The sequence below is a fragment of the Saccopteryx leptura genome, chromosome 2 (assembly GCF_036850995.1).
Source record: "Saccopteryx leptura isolate mSacLep1 chromosome 2, mSacLep1_pri_phased_curated, whole genome shotgun sequence".
Taxonomy (NCBI): domain Eukaryota; kingdom Metazoa; phylum Chordata; class Mammalia; order Chiroptera; family Emballonuridae; genus Saccopteryx; species Saccopteryx leptura.
Genome location: NC_089504.1, coordinates 230,098,089 through 230,118,234, shown reverse-complemented (window position 1 = coordinate 230,118,234; position 20,146 = coordinate 230,098,089). Strand labels below are relative to the sequence as shown.

At 44.6% G+C, this 20,146-nt stretch overlaps 1 protein-coding gene across 1 annotated transcript in view; it reads left to right on the top strand.

Moving 5' to 3' along the window:
- SLC5A1 (solute carrier family 5 member 1) overlaps positions 1-20,146 on the top strand; it is a 62,854-nt gene that overhangs the window by 10,359 nt on the left and 32,349 nt on the right. The window contains exons 3-4 of the mRNA XM_066370413.1: positions 18,609-18,713; positions 20,045-20,104. Coding sequence (XP_066226510.1) covers positions 18,609-18,713; positions 20,045-20,104 — 165 coding nt within the window. The remainder of the gene's footprint in view (positions 1-18,608; positions 18,714-20,044; positions 20,105-20,146) is intronic.

The window sequence follows — 20,146 nt, the reverse complement described above, 5'->3', positions numbered from 1 at the left end:
GAACTTTCAGATTGACTGTGTGACTCAATGAACATGCCTTGTGTGCAGATTTATTTATACTGCTGCAAATCATCAATTCTAACTGCACACTGACCACATTTTAACATCTTTGAAGTTGGTTTGTGTGTACCAATCAATCAGGGGTGTGCCATGTTTAAGTGACAATGTTTTTCTTTCTTTGTACTTCCTGGTATGTCTTATAATAATAGTTGACATTTTAGATTCAGTAAAGTATGGCTGTATTCCAAAATAGTGGTTTTGAAAAATTGGTTCACTACAACCTGTAGGTGCTACAGAAATGCCTCAAGGGCAGCCCAACATTTATTTATTTTATAAAAAGGAAATCTGCTAAGATTTCATTTGAGAACAAAGTTCTGCTGACTTACGAAGTTTAAAAACTGCTAGTTTAGAAGAAAAATAAGCATGGGGACTTCTATTCTAAAATTTAAAATGGATTAAAACATTGTAACACATACTTGAAAGGAAAATACGGTATGCAAGAAAATACAAATATAAGCACTTTCTCTCCCAAACTGAAAAATAGTTTAAACCGTGTTAAACCTATACTTCTAAATTTCCCTTGGTATCCAAATACAAAGTCAGTTCAAGCCTGTCTGTTGGGCTGGAAGTTTCTAACTGGAGTATTGGTTCTCTAATGTGTTGGCCCAAGGAGAACATCACAGGGCCTCAGGGCCTCTGAAGCTGACATCTCTTTCAGCTTACTGGACGAGGCAGAAACCCTCCAATGGGACCCTTTGCCCCCTTCATCTGCTTTGCCCCCTACTCTGTGCTATAGGAGGAGTGAGCAACCAGAAGAGTTTTGGGAGAGAGTCCTAGGGGATTTTAGGAAGGGAGGACTTGAGTTGACCTTGGGTTGATACTTGTGACAGGTGAAGATCCAGGAGTTCTGGAAAAAGACTTTGTTTCTAAAATAGTTAATAAGGCTCAGTGAGAGAAACGGCTTGCACCTTTGCCTGGGGAGAGAAGTGAGAGACAATCAGAGAGGAGGAAGAAGGATTCCAGGGCTGGATAACAAGAAGAGTCAGCTCCCAAGGGGAGCCAGCCAGGTAGTCCCACAGCAACCTGAGTCACACATGAGGCTAACCAAGCCAACTGAGTAACATGAAACCATGAAGCTATGCCTTTCGTAACCATGGACTGGTTTAGGGCCCAGGATTCCCTTTTTTGATGGCACTGTGGTTTGGCACCTTTAACAAACAGCTGCCTGCGTACTGTGTTGTAATGAGTCCGTGGGATGGGAGAGATATGAGAGCAGAATGTGGCTTGGAAAGGGGAATTCCCCACTCCTTGGCTAGTGGTGCCAGAAATTACTGAGAGTGGCACAGCCCCAGGTATACAACCCAGTGGAAGACTCTTGTTTTGGAGGAGACTGTGGTCATACAGACCACAGGAGTGGCAGGTACAATGGGGCTGAGCCGACCCGTCCACAACCTCCTTCAACACATGCATAAGCACACCAAAGGGAACGGGGACCTCACAGGAACCAAAGGACTTGGCTTGTTCCAGGTTTGTGACATTGAGCATATCATTAACCACTCTGAGTCTCAGAGAGTCTCCTCTGTGATGGGAGACAGTCAGGCTGAGGTTCTCAAAGATGCCCCAGGAATAAAATTCTAAGAGGGGAGAATGAGCATGAGGAAGATGGGTGTGGGCGTGCTGGTCAGTCCATCACCAGCAAGGGTCTTGAAAATGGAATGCCTATGTGTCTCCCAATAGCCACAGTTTCTTTCTTTCCTTTATTATTACAGAATCATCCTAGAGGAGTGTATCAAAATGGTTTAGGGCAGGTGTTGAAAACTATCTCTGTAAAGGGTCAGATTATAAATATTTTTGGAGGCTATATGAATTTCTATCACAACTATTCAACTCTGCTGCTAGCATGAAAGTAGCCATGATAATACATAAATGGATAGGCATGACTATATTTCAATAAAACTTTATTTACAAAAATTTATTTATAGGTGGAGGGCCAGATTTGACCCATAGACCCTCACTTGTTGACTTCTTGTTCAGTCCTGGGCTCTGGAGTCAGGTTTCTTGGGTTTGAATCCAGCCTCTGCCCCTTATTAGCTGTGTGACTCTGGATGACTTGCTAAACATCTCTGTGCCTTACATTTGTTATCTCTATAACAGGGATAATAGTGCCTCCTCTAAGTTGTGAGGACACACGCACAGTCTCAAGCAGTGCCTGGCTCACAGTAAACTTTGGTTTTAGCTCTTGTTTTTTTTCAACCATAAGTTGTTGAAGGACTGTCATATCACTGATCTGATTGACTCCTCAGTGATCCAGCCAGAATGATGGTTAAGCCCAGGGTTTGCCCAAGTTCACACAAGATAAAGCCAGAGCTAGGACTCTCTCTGTTTATCTGGTTACTCAGGTCTCTTCCTCTTTATCCTTTGAGATGGAAATTGATTAGATTAATAGGTACAGCTAGTGCTCGACTTACAACCATGATTGGTTCTGACAGACTGGTCGTAACATGATTTGGTCGTAAGGTGAGTAGGCTATATGTACACTACTGTGAAATGATGTTATAAAAATCTTTAAGTCATATTTTATCATAATTTTCTTTCATTATTATTATATATTATAATTTTTTGTTCATTTTATGCCATTTGTATCATCTCTATACCATTTTGTTTCTTATTTTTACATTCGTCAGGTGTATGTAAAACACTGCATTACCAGTACAACTGGTTTAATATTTGCAGACAATTTCCTCTTGGTAGACATCTTGGGAGGGGTTTGATGAAAAATATCCAAGACACAAAACACAAATTGCTGTACCGAGTCTGGGATAACAGTTGAAATGGTGCATGGGGAGATGGTAGTGCTGCCGGAAGCTGGTCCGCACTGTCCTACGCCCAGCCAGGCAACGCTTGCGCTGGCAGACACGAAGCAGTCGTGGCTAGCGATTGTGGTCATAAAGTCGAATGGTTGTAAGTTGCATAGGTCGTAAGTAGATCAATATTTGTATGGTCTAAAAGGTTTATCTGAAAACCAAGAAATTCTTTCATTTAGGGTTGGCCAGAGACCCTGATGGAAATTTTCTCTGAGGAAAGAAGATAAGATAGCTTCTCACACTTCTTAAATGCACTTGAGTAAAATGTATCTGATGGTATCTTTAAGTCTCTAAAAGTTAAAGATCCCATCAAAATTAAACCAAGTAGATGCTCCCAGGGGGGCCACTGGGCATCCTGGAAGAGCCTAGCAAGCCTAAGACCTAGGGGGCTCATGAAGGAGAAAGGAAGAAAGGAAATAAGGTGAATGGACACAGAAGAGGCAGAGAGCTAGCTCAGCAAGGGAGCAAGGCTCAGGAAGGTTAAGACAGAAGACAGATGGGTACTTGGCATACATGAGCTTGGGTGGAGGTGACTGCCAAGTCCAGGTGGCCCTCTCTTCTTGCTCTGATGGCTTTCCACTGGCATGTAGCTGTGCATGCCTTCCTTTAGCCTAGGGACAAGCCCGTGTTTTTTTTTTTGGTATGTGTGCTGCTGAAATGAACACAATCTTTTTTTTTTTTAATCTCTTCCAACACCTGGTCCCGGGCCTTGCATCTAGCAGACACTTGACAAATATGCCCTGAATTAAATAAATGGGAGGGAGGAGAGGAACTTACCCCTTGTCCCAGACCCTCATGCTGGACCCCATTGTTGATGTCAACAGCCTGTATTCTGTTCTCCAGGGCAGTGACCACAACGCATAGGCAAGCAGTCAGAATTCAGGAGGCTAGGAGGGTGCTGGGTCCAAGTCGAAGGCTGCCTCCAGCAGGGCTGCACATCTCTGTTCCTATGTACAGAGAAGGGTTTTTTTAGGCTCATGATAATAAGGCCTGAAATGCAAGCCTGGCCCAAATCAGAGTGCCCAATTTCAGCCCACACCAGACCCCTCGGTAAAGTCTGGTGTGGCCATACTTCTTCACTGTCTAAAACATTTGATTTTTTTCCGTTTGAGTCAAGCTTTTGCGAAGCGTGGCATTCCCAGTGGTGTATATCTGTCTTGTGGTGAGGTTGTTTTCTTTTTTGTTGCTTAGTATGCCCATTGCTGCCTTGCTCTTGAACAACCTGTTCCCTCTAGTCTCCTCCTTTTCCTCTTCTTCTACCGCCTCCTCACCTTTTGTCTCTTTCTCCTCCTTCTCTCCTATGTCTCGTGCCTGCTCTTCTTCCCCTGCCCTTTCCTCTTCATTCTCTCTCTCTCTCTCCCACTCCCTTGCTCCCCCTTCCATCCCTCTCTCCTTCTCTCTCTCTCTAGGATGGGGCCATTTCCCTTCCATTCTCTATGGCTTAGTCTCTTCCGCAGAGTTTCTCTGGTTAATACACAGCCACTCACCACCCCATATACTCCTTGTGTTCCTAAGGCGTCAGCTGACTGGTGTGTAGCCAACTTCCTGTCATCTAGTTGGTACCTAAGCTCCTGCCTCCTCCTGTCCCTCTGGCTGCTGTCCCATCATCTTCTAACACATTAGCACTTCCACAGACAAAGAAAGGAAAAAGTAAATCACAGTCACGCACTACTTGATGAGGTGGATATGTTCTGAGAAATGCGTCATTAGGCGATTTCGTCACTGTGCGAATGTCATGGAGTGAGCGTAACACAAACTTGGATGGTCTGGCCTACTACACGCATAAACTATAAGGTATAGCCTATGGCCCTTAGACTACAAGTCTGTACAGCATGTCAGTGGACTGAATACTGTAGGCAGCTATAACACAACGGTAGGTATTTGTGTATCTAAATATAAAAAAGGTACAGTAAAAATACAGTATGAAAGATAAGCCTGACCTGTGGTGGCGCAGTGGATGAAGTGTTGAGGTTGCCAGTTTGAAACCCTGGGCTTGCCCAGTCAAGGCACATATGGGAGTTGATGCTTCCTGCTCCTCCGCCTTTGTGTCTCTCTTCTCTCTCTCTCTCTCTCCTTTCTGTCTAAAATGAATAAATAAAATCTTAAAAAACAAAACAAAACAAAAACAAAAAAAGATAAAATACGGTGCACCTGTTTAGGACACTTACCGTGAATGGAGCTTGCAGGACAGGAAGTTGCTCTGGGTGAGTCAGTGAGTGAGCGGAGAGAATGTGAAGCCTAGGGCATCATTGTCCCCTCTAGACACCACACACTCAAGCTACACTAAATGCATAAAACAGCACAAGCACAAGAGAAAATGACAGTCGAGATGCAGTGGAAACAAGATGTAGCAGGTGCTGCTGGTGTGTGTAACACAGCGTACTGTTTTATAGCAGACTTTTTTTTTTTTCCCGAAGTGAGAAACAGGAAGGCAGAGAGACAGAGTCCTGCATGCGCCCGACCAGGATCCACCCAGCATGCCCACCAGGGAGTGATGCTCTGTGCATCTGGGGCGTTGCAACCAGAGCCATTCTAGCGCCTGAGGTGGAGGCCATGGAGCCATCCTCAGTGCTCTGGGCCAACTCTGCTCCACTGGAGCCTTGGCTGCGGGAGGAGGAGAGATAGAGAGGAAGGAGAGGGGGAGGGGTGGAGAAGCAGATGGGTGCTTCTCCTGTGTGCCCTGGCCGGGAATCGAACCCAGGACTCCTGCACGCCAGGCCGACACTCTACCACTGAGCCAACTGGCCAGGGCCCAGACTTTTTTTTTTAATAAGTAGAAAGAGTACACTGTAAAAAATGAAGATAAAAGTATAGTCTAATAAATACATAAATCATTAACACAGCCATTTATTATCTTATCAAGTACTATGTATGTGCATAAATGTATGTGCTGTACTTTTATACGACTGGCAATGCAGTGGGTTTGTTTACACCAGCAGCATCACAAACACTTGAGGAATGTATTGTGCTGTGACCTGACGTCACTAGGCAAAAGAAAATTTTCAGTTCCATTATAATCTTATGGGATCAATGACTTATATGTGGTCCGCTATGCAGCACATAACTGTGTAATAAGTATTTCTAGTTGGCTGAAGTCAGAAGAGCGCTGACACTGTCAGCTATGATGAAGTCTTTGGATGAGTTTGGAAGATAGACACCTGGACTTTCCCTGTCTACCACTGGTTGGCACGGAATGTTTTGAGTTGGTCGCAGCTATATGTATCTTTTGGGGTGAATGCTCTATTAGAGAAGTGGTTTAGAGTTGAAATTAAGAGCATGGACTGTGGAGCCTTGGTTTGAACTCCAGATCCACCCATTCCTAGCTGTGTGACTCGGGTGAGTTACTTAACTTCTCTGTGCCTCAATTTCCTTAAATGGAAAATAGAGATCATAGCACCTACCCCATAAAGTTGTTTTGAATAAATTAGTAAATATATGTAAATCTGTTAGAACAGTGTATTGTTAATACTTCATTCTATACCTATATGTTGATTACCTACTGTGTGTCACATTATGTGTTAGGTGCTTGAATATGTGTGTGTGTGTGTGTGTGTGTGTGTGAAACATACACATTCTTATAAAATACATCCAAAATGACAAATAATGGTAAGTGTTAAGCAGGAAATGTATTTGAGCCAAGGGTGAAAGGGAAGGAGAGGGGTCTTTCTTAACCTACATAAGAGGGTCAGGGAAAGCCTCATGGAGGATTGAGCGTGTGGACTGAGAGCTGAAGGACCAAATGGAGGCAGCCATGTGAAGATTGGGGAAAGAGCACTCTATCCACAGGAACAAGATGGTCAAAGGCCTGAGGTGGGAAGGAGTTTAGGATACTTGAACTGAAAGGGGCCAGTGCGGGGGAGAGATCATGAGTATCAATCAGGCCCTCTGCCTGAAGGCCCCCCCGTTGCTGATGATCACAAAGATGAGCTCATTTGAATTGGTAAGAAGGATGGTCTCTGGCCTCCTTGACCTACAGATGCCAACAGAAACCCTTATTTGTTTTTTGGGCAAATAACCTGTGGGAAAGTGACCAGCTTTGGCAGTGGCACCTTAATTTCTTTGGCTCTTAGAGCAAGGAGAGGTATGGTGAAGGCACCCATTGTCTTTGGAGAGATGTGAGCTGATGTAGAGTAAACAGAGATTATGATGACTCTGGAGCAAAGCCTGTGTCTAAATATTTACTAATGTCCCAGAAATAAAATAGTCTGATTATACAAGCCCCACCTCTCCTCTCTGTAACAAACCAGGAAGTGTGATCCCTGAGAGAGGGCAAGGGTCAAAGTCAAACCTTTGACCCCCATAAGAAGATCTCTTAGGAAGGGAATAAAATAATGCTAATTTATGTTACAGACCAGTTCTCCAGATGAGAAAAGAGGAATCTGAAATACAAACACGATGCAGACACGCACATGTAGTTCCTGAGTTTACAGTGGGATGGCTAGGGGGCCTGACTCTACTGTGCCCCTTCACAGAAGTTCAGAGGGAAGGATTCCTGGGCAAGGATGAAAGTCAGCATGGTGCTGGAGTCTCCCCCTTCTGTCCCTTGGATGTCGGCCGCATTGGGCTGTAGGACCTCGTGCAGATCATGTTGCTGCTCTGGTCCTCAGTTTTCCCACATGTAAAATTAAGATAAGAAAATAATACCTACCTCACAGACTGTTGTGAGATTGAAATAAGATCAAGTGAAGGAAATGCCTGGCCTCACACTTGGCTTAAAGGAGGCTCTATAGTAGTTCGTCATCCTTTGTCTCTCTCTTATTCTCCCTTGACAGGGCTCTAGCAGTGCAGTACTCATACCTGCGGCAACAGCAAGACTCTCATTAGAAATGCAAAAATTTCAGTCCCAACCCAGACCTATTGAAATTTGAGGGGATGGAGCTCAGCCATAAGCCATATTGTTTAAAAATATTTATGGGAGTGACATTGGTTAAAAACATTATATAAGTTTCAAGTGAACAGTTCTACAATACATCATCTGTACATTGCATCGTGTGCTACCACCCAAGGTCTAATTTCCCTCTGTCATCATATAGTTGACCCCTTTACCCTCCCCTCCTCTTCCTACCCCCTTTTCCTTTGTTGTCTGTGTCTATGAGTTCGTTTGTTCATTTGCTATTTAAATCCCACATGAGTGAAACCATATTGTTTTTGTCTTTTTCCCATCTGGCTTATTTCACTTAGTATGATACTTTCAAGATCCATCCATGTTGTCACAAATGGTAATATTCATCTTTTCTGATCACTGAGGAGTATTCCATTGTACACATGTACCACATCTTCCTTATCTGGTCATCTATCAAAGGACACTTAGGTTGTTTTCATGTCTTGGCCACTGTGTAGAATGCTGCACTAAACAAAGGGTTACATATAGCTTTACAAATAAATGTTTTCAATTTTGGGGGGAGATATCCAAGAGGGATTTCTGGGTCATATGGTAACTCTATTCTTAATTTTTTTTAGAAAACCCCAATTGTTTTCTGTAGCACCAGCCTTCTGTTTTAACAGGCTCTCCATTTGATTCTGATTTGGGTTGTCAGATTTAGCAAATAAAAATACAGGAGGGCCAGTTAAATCTGAATTTCAGACAAACAGTGAACACTTTTTAAAGTATAAGTATGTCTCATGCAATATTGATTATCTGAAATTCAGATTTCAATGGCCTTCTGTATTTTTTACTCTAGATTCTGATGCATGCTTAGTTTGAGAACCACTGTCTGAGGATATCTCAAGGGACTTGTTAGCATAGCCCAGAGAAGGAGTGAGAGGAGACCTTCAGGTATCCTCGTATGATTTCTTAAAAGGGAGACAGAAGCTGGGAGCAGATGCCATCTGCAGAGCTCTGGATATTTGGAATATTATATCCCATGAACAAAGAAAGCAGTTTCCTGAAATTAGCTGAGTGCATTTGCCATGTGAACTGTGAGGATCTTTTTTTTTTTTTGTATTTTTCTGAAGCTGGAAACGGGGAGAGACAGTCAGACAGACACCCACATGCGCCCGACCGGGGTCCACCCGGCACGCCCACCAGGGGGTGACGCTCTGCTCACCAGGGGGCGATGCTCTGCCCCTCCGGGGCGTCGCTCTGCCGCGACCAGAGCTACTCTAGCGCCTGGGGCAGAGGCCAAGGAGCCATCCCCAGCGCCTGGGCCATCTTTGCTCCAATGGAGCCTTGGCTGCGGGAGGGGAAGAGAGAGACAGAGAGGAAGGAGGGGGGGTGGAGAAGCAAATGGGCGCTTCTCCTATGTGCCCTGGCTGGGAATCGAACCCGGGTCCCCCGCACGCCAGGCCTACGCTCTACCGCTGAGCCAACCGGCCAGGGCCAACTGTGAGGATCTTGTTCCCTCCAAGGGAAAATGGCCATTTGGACTCTTTCAGGAAATTCAGGGCACTCCCTAAAAGCACCACATGCCTATGTGTGCAAAAGTTTCTCGTGTTGTCACCTGGGACAATGTAAGCATGGGTACACTCTTGTGAGGTAGGTTAAGAGAATTTTTTTTTTTTACAAGGAGAGAGAGAGTCAGAGAGAGGGACAGACAGGAACGAAGAGAGATGAGAAGCATCAATCATCAGTTTTTCGTTGTGACACCTTAGTTGCTCATTGATTGCTTTCTCATATGTGCCTTGACCGTGGGGCTACAGCAGACTGAGTAACCCCTTGCTGAAGCCAGGGACCTTGGGTTCAAGCTGGTGAGCTTTGCTCAAACCAGATGAGCCCACGCTGAAGCTGGCGACCTCAGGGTCTCGAAACTGGGTCCTCCGCATCCCAGTCTGACGCTCTATCCACTGTGCCACCGCCTGGTCAGGCGGTTAAGAGGATTTTTTTTTTTTTTATAATTTTTTTTTTTTTTCATTTCTCTGAAGCTGGAAACGGGGAGAGACAGTCAGACAGACTCCCGCATGCGCCCGACCGGGATCCACCCGGCACGCCCACCAGGGGCGACGCTCTGCCCACCAGGGCGCGATGCTCTGCCCATCCTGGGCGTCGCCATGTTGCGACCAGAGCCACTCTAGCGCCTGAGGCAGAGGCCACAGAGCCATCCCCAGCGCCCGGGCCATCTTTGCTCCAATGGAGCCTTGGCTGCGGGAGGGGAAGAGAGAGACAGAGAGGAAAGCGCGGCGGAGGGGTGGAGAAGCAAATGGGCGCTTCTCCTGTGTGCCCTGGCCGGGAATCGAACCCGGGTCCTCCGCACGCTAGGCCGACGCTCTACCGCTGAGCCAACCGGCCAGGGCCGGTTAAGAGGATTTTTATCCTGGGTTTATAGCGGAGGAAACTGAAGATCAAGGCAGTAAAGTGATTGGCTCACTGTCACATAATCTGCTCTGGCAGAGCCAAGATTAGGACCATGTCAGAAGCCTCCCAGTGTACTTAGAAGGGCAAGAAGAGGGTGTCCACACTATTAATTATGCTTTCAAGTGTGATATAGGATGCCTTTTTGTTTTGTTTTGTTTTCAGCAAGCATCTATTTTTTGTCAAACTGTTAAAAATTGATTTAATATATTAGCAATTGTATTAGTTTCAGAAATCTAGCACATCCTTATACTTCTTTTTTTTTTCTTCCTGTTTTGTATTTTTCTGAAGTGAGAAGCAGGGAGGCAAACAGATTCCTAAATGCGCCCGACCGGGATCCAACCAGCATACCCACTAGGGGGTGATGCTCTGATGCAACCGGGGTCATTCTAGCACCTGAGGCGAAGGCCAAGGAGTCATCCTCAGCACTGGGGCCAACGTTGCTCCAATGGAGCCTTGGCTGCGGGAGCGGAAGAGAAAGAGAGGAAGGAGAGGGGGAAGGGTGGAGAAGCAGATGGACTATTCTCCTGTGTGCCCTGGCTGGAAATCTAACCTGGGACTTCCACATGCCAGGCTGATGATCTGCTGCTGAGCCAACCAGCCAGGGTTATAGGATGCTTTTTGAAATTCATTGGCAACCTCTGATTGTGAAGCTAGGAAGACACACAGCTGTTGTCCATTGACTTAGGTAATTCTTTTTTTTTAATTTTAAATTATTTTTTATCTTTCAATTACAGTTGTCATACAATATTATGTTAGTTTCAGGTGTACAGTCCAGTGATTAGACATTGTACAACTTACTAACTGATCATCCTGATAAATATTGCACCCAACTGATACTGTACAGTTATTACAATATTTTTTACTATATTTCCTATGCTGTACTTTACATTCCTGTGACTATTTTGTAACTACAGATTTGTACTTCTTAATCCCTTCAACTTTTACACCCATTCCCTTAACCACCTTCCCACCTGGCAATCGTCAAAATGTTCTTTGTATCAGTGAATCTGTTTTTGTTCTGCTTGTTTGTTTATTCTGGTTTTTAGGTTCAATTGTTGATAGATACTTAATCATTGGCATTTTGTTATTCATATTTTTAAATCTTTTCTTATTCTTCTCCTTTTTCTTAAAGAAGACCCATTAACATTTTTGATAATACTGGTTTAGCTTTTTCTTGTCTAGGAAGCTCTTTATGTGTCCTTTGATTCTAAATGATAGCTTTGCTGGGTAGAGTAATCTTTGTTGTAATGCCTTTGCTTTTCACCATTTTGACTATTTCTTGCCAATCCCTTCTGGCCTGCAGTTTCTGTTGAGAAATCAGCTGACAGTATTATGGGAGCTTCTTTGTAGGTAACTAACTGCTTTTCTCATCCTCTCTTTGTCTATAACCCTTGGCATTTTAATTATGATGTGTCTTGGTGTGGGCCTCTTTGTGTCCATCTTGTTTGGGATTCATCCTTGACTTGCATGTGTATTTCCTGTCATCATTTTTTCAAATAGGTTTTCAATTTCTCTCTCTCTTTTCTCCTCTGGCACCTCTGTGATGTGAATGTTGGTATGCTTGAAGTTGTCACAGAGGCTCCTTACACTATCTTCATTTTTTTTGGATTCTTTTTACTTTTGGTGCTTATATGTGGTCTGAAGCTGTCTACTGGGTGTGCTGGCCCTGGGGCCTCCCAGAAGGTGCAGGTCAAGACCTGCAGCCATGACTTAGGCAATTCTTGACTCCTGGGTGTACGCATGCTAGCTCAATTTCCCGAGGGGATAGAAGTAAAAATAAAATTAATGAATAAACTTGAATTAGTTTTTTCCTCTGGGCTATTGTTTTGTTTTTATTTGAAAATGAAAGGTTAACCTTAATGATTTTCAAGATAATTCTAACATCAGATGCCTGGGCTAAGATGCCTATTTTCTATTTCCTGTCACACAAAACATAATTTTAGTTAGCACTCAATGACATTTTTATGTCTTTTTTTACATCCCCTACCTCCACCCCAAACAAACAGATAACTTCCCTGTATGCCTTATTCTCAGGCTTCAGGATGTGTGAATGAATCTGAAACAGCTCTTGAATTGCTGCCCTTTATTTTTAAAGGTTTTAAAAAATTGTGTTCTGATTATATAATTACACAAACTCATCGTGGGAAAATGGGTAGCATGAGTGCCATGGTAACAGACCTTTAAAACTCTGGAGATTATATAGGGGATTTTGGAAAGAGAGCCTCTTTTACCCCGAACATTTCATCTCCCACATCCTAGCCTCTCAATTTTGTAGTTAGGCATTGTGCTCCTGCTCTGCAAGAGAGGTCAAAACAAGCTTCAGGAGGGAACAGTAACTTTCAATACAGTCTAGGCACGCTTCTCAAACTTTACTGTACACAGAATCACCCGATGATTCTGAACTAGTGGGTCTGGAATGTACACTGAGGATGGGCATTTCTCATAAGCTGGGGAAACTGATGCTTCTGATCTGCAGAACACTCCAGCAGTAGCTTTGGTTCAGAGAGCCCATTTCTAGGGCTAAGTTAAACACTGAAGGACTGGTCATTACATAGACTAATGTCTGCCTTTAATTCAAGAGACAGATATAGTTCCTGCTTCTGACTTCTGACATTAGTAGTTGATAGAGAGTAATAAATTTGGCCAGTTGTTTTCCTTGGTGGTTTAAGTAGTTTTACCTTTAGAGAAGGCTCATAAGAAAAACATCAAATTTATGCCAAACCCTGGAAGGACTGAAGTGGAAAAATTTTCAGTGATAGAGTCACAGTATTGTTAAGACAAACTAAATTAGCATTGTCAGGAATCTAGCTTGCAATAAGAGGAAATCTGTTTTTGTTAAATGGTCCAGTAATTTAGAGGCTGATTCTCTGTCAGTGAAGAGGATGAGAGGGACTGGCTTAGTCCTGGGCACTGCCAAAGCCTCATGGCTGAGTGGTAGGTTTAAAAGAGGATTTGGAACCACTTGATGTTAAAACCAGACAGGAAGTCAAGAAGAGTGGCCTGCTTTGTTCTGGGTAGCTCATGGTTGGAGTGGCCCATTTGGGTCTGAGGCCCACTTAGGGACAGTCGGGACTGAAGGCAGCAGAGAGCAACAAGTTTGGTAAGATTTAAGTTCATGGGGAGTAAGAAGCAGACACATTAGAAGAGAAAGCTTAGCCTGGAGAAGAGTTGAGGGTGGGTACAACCTCTGTCCACAGATATTGGAAGGGCTAGCTTGTAGAAGAGAGATTTAACTTGCTCTGTATCACTCCAGAGGGCACAAGGACTAATGGGCAGAGTTTAGCTCAAGGTAAAGATGGACATTTTAACAATTAAAGTTGTTCCATTATGGACTCAGTTGCTTTGTAAGGTGGGAAGTTCTCTGTTTCTTAAGGTACGCATCCCGAAGCTGACCATCACTTGCGGGGGTGCAGAGGGCATTGAAACCGTGATGTCTGTGGGTCCATCCAACTCGGGAAGATTCTAGGATTCTATAATTTCTCTGTATGTTTCCTTTCCTGCCAACTTTCTAAGACTGACAATGGAAGCAGTAAAACGTGATTGTGAATTCCCTAAAGTCAAAGGAAAACAGACTTTTTGCCTTTCGTGATGTGACAGGATGTTATTTCCAATTACCATGCTATCAAACCTGCTGGGCTGGGTTAGACCCAGCTCATCTTGCACAGTGACAGCAAAACCATCTTCATACTCGTAATGAATTTTTGAGTCCCCTCAGGGGATGAGGAAGGCTTGGAAAGAAGTTAGTCAGAAGTAAGGTCAAACTGGGAAAATTTTAAGTAACGCCTACAATCCTGCTCAGAAGGATTGTAGGAGGAAATGGCAGAGAAGAACATGTTGCTGGATGACTCCTTGGATGGGGCATGATTCCCGAATGGGCATGAAATGGGTGAGGAATGGAGAGGGAGAGGTTTGGGAAATCAGAGTGATGTAAGCATTGTTAATAAACTCTAGTGAGAGGAAGGGCAGAATGACATCTTGGCATGGGAGTGCAGGCAATCAAGTAATGGTGTCTATATTAGCTCGCGTGAACTGTGTCAACAAAATATCACACACTGGGTGGCTTAAACAACAGAAATGTATTTTTTTTACAGTTCTGCAGTCTATAAATGCAAGATCAAGGTGCTGTCAGGGTGGGATTCTGGTGAGACCTTTCTTCCTGGCTTGTTGATGGCTGCCTTCTCTCTGGTCATTCACATGGCCTCCTCTCTGTGTATATATGGACCAGTCCTATCAGATTAGAGAACCACCCTTATGACCCAATTTAACCTTAATTACCCCTGAAGATCCTATCTTCAAATATTGTCATTGGGGGTTAGGGATTCAACATATAAATTATTTTGGAGAAACATAATTTAGACCAAAATAGTGTTTGTTGTATTTTTTGTAAACTATCTTTAAGGGTGAAGTGATTGTCTTCTTGGAGGAGAGAAAGGACCCCTGATTGAGGGCCAGTGGAGTGTCAGTTGTCACTGGTTCATGATCTTGTTTGACTCCTGCATGACCCTGTCATGAGAGAAGACTGAAGCTCATAGATGTTATGATCACCCAGATAGTAAGAGATCAATAAAGCATTCAAATTCTAATTTATAAGCTCATGCTACCATATCATTGGAGGGGACTTTAATTGAAACCTTGATGAATTCATAGAGATTTATGTCTTTAAACTTGGAATTGCCAAGAAGGCTACTTGGCAGGTCCATATGGGGGTCTGAGAGGGTCTCTGAGTAGGGAAGTGATGTGATTGGAGTTGTGTTTTGGGGAGGTAAGTGGCCATGTGGATGGGTGGGGATGACTGGAGATCATCTAGAGGCCTAGTACCATGGTCCTGTTGAGAGATAATGATAGCTATCAGGGGCAATATAAAAAGTGCCAGGTTCCCATGATGTTGTCATGGTTTTGGTAAATGATTGAGTGCAGGCCATGGGGCAAAGTGAGGTAGTCCAGGGTGAGGCTAAGGTGAGAAACTGGGAGGATAGCCATGCCCTGACAGAAATGAACTGAACCTGGGCCCAGTGCATCTGGTACCCCCAAAAATCTCCTGGCCCCATACCATCAGGTGGTGAGGAAGTACCTCAAGAAAGACTGCAACTGCTTAGAGAAAACATCCCTTTGGGGGGATGTTGGAGAAAATGTCTTGAACTTATGGTTAATCTAATGCAGTTAATCATTACTGATAATTATGCCCTAATAGTACATTAGGCTTAATAATTTATTAAATGAGCAATGATAAATGAAAAGATAATGGGTCAGGATAGGTAGGCTGCATGCATAAGGGAATTTTGATTGAAAGTGGACTGTTATTCCCATCAGACTTGGAAGAGAAAATGCTGGTTCTCTAAAGAGCCTGCTTTCTTCCCAGTTTCTCCTGCTCTTCTTCTTCCTCCTCTTCTTCTACCTCCTTCTCTTTTTTCTTCTTTTTCAAACACACAAAGCATTTTAATGTTTATGTTATAAGGAGGATGAGAGGCAGTCTGAGCCAATATAACTTTTCACGCCATGAGAATTCCACTTATAGGCAGAGGCAATAGTAATTTATTTTTTTTGCAAACTTTATTGGGTCCTATTTTTTTTTTTTCTACAGGGACAGAGAGAGAGTCAGAGAGAGGGATAGACAGGGACAGACAGACAGGAACGGAGAGAAGCATCAATCATTAGTTTTTTGTTGCGACACCTTAGTTGTTTATTGATTGCTTTCTCATATGTGCCTTGACTGTGGGCCTTCAGCAGACCAAGTGACCCCTTGCTCGAGCCAGTGACCTTGGGTCCAAACTGGTGAGCTTTACTCAAACCAGATGAGCCCAGGCTCAAGCTGGTGACCTCGGGGTCTCGAACCTGAGTCCTCTGCATTCCAGTCTGATGCTCTATCGACTGCGCCACCGCCTGGTCAGGCTGGGTCCTATTTTTTTTTTTTTTAACAAAGGCAAGCATGCCTACACTGTACAGCACCCTTTAACATACCGATGACCGAAGATTAAAACTGTTAAGTGGCAATAATCAGAGTACGCAGTTTCCCCTTCTAGATGAATGGTATCCATCCTGTTTCTCAAGTCCTGAGTCTCGGAGTCACCCTTGATTACTCTTTTCCTCATTTCCCACATTTGACCCATCAACAGGCCCTTCAACTTTGTTTCTAAAACAGACCCTAATTTCTATGGTTGTCTGTGTTTCTGCTGCTGCCACCCAAGACCAAGTCACTGTCTTCTCTCACCCAGTTGCTGCAGTAGCCTCCCATGTGGTTGCTCTTTTCTCCCTTGCCTTCAACATTACACTTTCCGCATGCTCGAGAGCAGTCTTTAAAAGCAAATTAGAGCCTGTCCCTGCCCTGCTTGAAGCCCTCCAGTGGCTGTCAATCACACTTGCAGTAAAATCTATCCCTCTTATCCTGGCTTGTTAGGACCTATGTCGTGTGTTCCCGCCCAGCGTTCCTGCCTCATCTCATACCACCCTTCTGCTTGCCCACCACACTCCAGCCACTCTGACCTTCACCCTGCTTCTCAACCATGATGCCCTTCCCATGCAGGGGGTCTTTGCTTTGCCGGCACCCTTCTGATCTCAGAATAATCAACTTCTTTTAGCCTTCTGACCTCAGCATAGAGGTTAACCCCCACAGAGGAAACTTTCTCCAGCTCTCCAATGTAAAGTAATCCCTCTATCACACCTTCTCTGTCTTCTTCACAACACTAACCATTCTCTGATGGTTTTGCTTATTTGTTTACTTATTTATGTTTCTTCTGTTAGAATATAAGCTGCTGGGAGTAGGGATTTTGCCTGTGCTATTCATAGCAGAATCCCAAGTGTCTAGAACAGTGCTTGACACATTGAACACATGCTATATTAATATTTGTTGAATGAATGAATGGAGATATTTATACCACTATCTCCCCATCATTCTAGAGATCTCCTTCCAGCCCGGCCTTCAAGGATCTCCCTGTACACTGACTTGGCACCAAGCACCCACTTTCTTATGTCTGGAGTAGGGTCTGGTACAGTTAGGGTGGTATTTTGGAATGATCTGTGCTTTGGGAAATATGTCTTTTGTTCCATATTTGGACCCTCTTAGGGATAGACAGATAACTACAAGCCTCTCCCTACCATTTGCTTAGAAAGAATGGGGATAATTATACTAGTTTGGTATTTATCAAATATGGCTATACCTTCTTCTGGGCATAAGAGGACTCTAGAACTTCCTAGAGTTCTTTTGGGGCTCAGATGCAATTGAGTTGATGGCACAGTGATCTGACTGGTCAGTGTGAGAGCCTTATCTTGTTTCACCTGCTATTTTCCCCACCATGTTTTTACTCTTGGGTATTTAATATACATTCTTCCCATCTGCCTTCTGACCTATGTATTGAGACATACGAGACAATGAAAAATGTAGTATTTTGTGCATACATCTGCCGGGTCTCTGGGACCTTTGGGAAAATAAAAATACTATACCAGGCCCTGGCCGGTTGGCTCAGCGGTAGAGCGTCGGCCTAGCGTGAGGAGGACCCGGGTTCGATTCCCGGCCAGGGCACACAGGAGAAGCGCCCATTTGCTTCTCCACCCCTCCCCCTCTCCTTCCTCTCTGTCTCTCTCTTCCCCTCCCGCAGCTAAGGCTCCATTGGAGCAAAGATGGCCCGGGCGCTGGGGATGGCTCTGTGGCCTCTGCCTCAGGCGCTAGAGTGGCTCTGGTTGCAACATGGTGACGCCCCAGAGGGGCAGAGCATCGCCCCCTGGTGGGCAGAGCGTCGCCCCCTGGTGGGCGTGCCGGGTGGATCCCGGTCGGGCGCATGCGGGAGTCTGTCTGACTGTCTCTCTCTGTTTCCAGCTTCAGAAAAATGAAAAAAAAAAAAATACTATACCAATTTAAAGAGTTGTTATTCATATCATCTTTTGTTACTTGAGAGCACATGAAATCACAGAATTGAACAGGTAGAAGTCCCTTGGAAATCATTGGCTCCAATGCCTTCTCTCTCTGAAAAGTGACAGGACTGAGGCCAAGAGGCTTCCTTTAAAATGGTTCCTTTATCAAAATGTCCCCACTTACTGAGAACTTATGTTGATCAAAGTCCTGAGCCAGGAGTGGCAAGGATGCAGAGATGATTGACATAGGCCCTGCTCCTGGGCCCACAGCCTCTTGGGAGACTTCTATGGGAGGCCTGGTGGGCTGTGGGGCTTTGCCCGTCTTCTTTACTGTGTACATTGAGCCCACAAAGGACTCACAGACAGTCTGATGGGGGGATGCAGCCTACTGGCCGCTCCTTACTCCTTTTCTTTTATCTTCACTATTATTACCCAAGTCCCCACGAGCACCTTTAGGACCAGCAGTCCTGACAGACTCTAAGCCCTGTTCCTGGCCCACCTCTGCTCTTTTGTGTCCTCTTGGCTGACATCTCTTCTCTCCTTGGCTCACCCCTGAGTGTCCTGATGGAGCGTAGAGTCCTCACCCTACTTTATCTTTCTGTTTCCAGATTGGAGCTTCTCTCTTCGCCAGTAACATCGGAAGTGGCCACTTTGTGGGGCTGGCCGGGACCGGAGCAGCTGCAGGCATTGCCACCGGGGGCTTTGAATGGAATGTGAGTCACACATCTGAGACACCATGTCCTGGTGCTGGAAGGGGCTTTAGCTTTCAACTAGTTCAATCCACACTCAAAGGTAGATGTTGTAGATCAGGGGTAGTCAACTTTTTTATACCTACCACCCACTTTTGTATCTCTGTTAGTAGTAAAATTTTCTAACTTCCCACCGGTTCCACAGTAATGGTGATTTATAAAGTAGGGAAATAACTTTACTTTATAAACTTCATAAAGCAGAGTTATAGCAAGTTAAAGCATATAATAATAATTACTTACCAAGTACTTTATTTTGGATTTTCGCTAAGTTTGGCAGAATAAATCTTTTTTTTTTCTTTCTGAAGTTGGAAACAGGGAGGCAGTCAGACAGACTCCCGCATGTGCCCGACTGGGATCCACCCGGCATGCCCACCAGGGGGAGATGCTCTGCCCATCTGGGGTGTCGCTCTGTTGCAACCAGAGCCATTCTAGCACCTGAGGCAGAGGCCACAGAGCCATCCTCAGCGCTCGGGCCAACTTTGCTCCAGTGGAGCCTTGGCTGTGGGAGGGGAAGAAAGAGACAGAGAGGAAGGAGAGGGGGAGGGGTGGAGAAGCAGATGGGTGCTTCTCCTGTGTGCTCTGGCCAGGAATCGAACTCTGGACTCCTGCACGCCAGGCCGACGCTCTACCACTGAGCCAACCAGCCAGGGCCAGAATAAATCTTTATGAAACAACTTACTATAGTTAAATCTATCTTTTTATTTATACTTTGGTTGCTCCGCTACCACCCACCATGAAAGCTGAAATGCCCACTAGTGGGTGGTAGGGACCAGGTTGACTTGTAGATGTTAGCGGACCTCTCTCAGCTACCTTGTGATGTGGATGAAGGCAGGGCCCAGTTCCAGGAGCCCCATGGCCTGCTCTCCTTCCACAAGAGTAGCATGAAAAACCACTGAAATGATGAAAATATTATTTTTTCTTTTGAAAGGCCAAGAAACTCCTCTACATTTTCAGCCATACTGGAGGTTTGGAAAAGCTCTTCACCAGATTTCCATTATTATTATTATGATCATTTACTTATTTTTAAAAAGGTCTCTAAATGGTACTTTACTCCTTGTAAACTAGGGAAGAGGAAAAAGGAGTTATGATGTCACCAGAAAGTCACCAGGGGTCCCCTCCACTGTTGCTTTACTACCATTCCTACGGGCCAGTCAGGCAGCAAAGATCCTCCAGCTCTGATGGCCACACAGGGAGTTGTCCTCAGAGCCCAAAGAGAAAACGCTGGGTGATTGTTCTGCAATAGTTGGGGGGTCTCCAAGCATCACGATCTGACTCCATTTTTGTTTTTGTTTTAGGCCCTGATTTTGGTGGTTGTCCTGGGCTGGGTGTTTGTCCCTATTTACATCAAGGCTGGGGTAAGTATTGGTTATTCCATCTACTGTCCATGTGTGCATGTG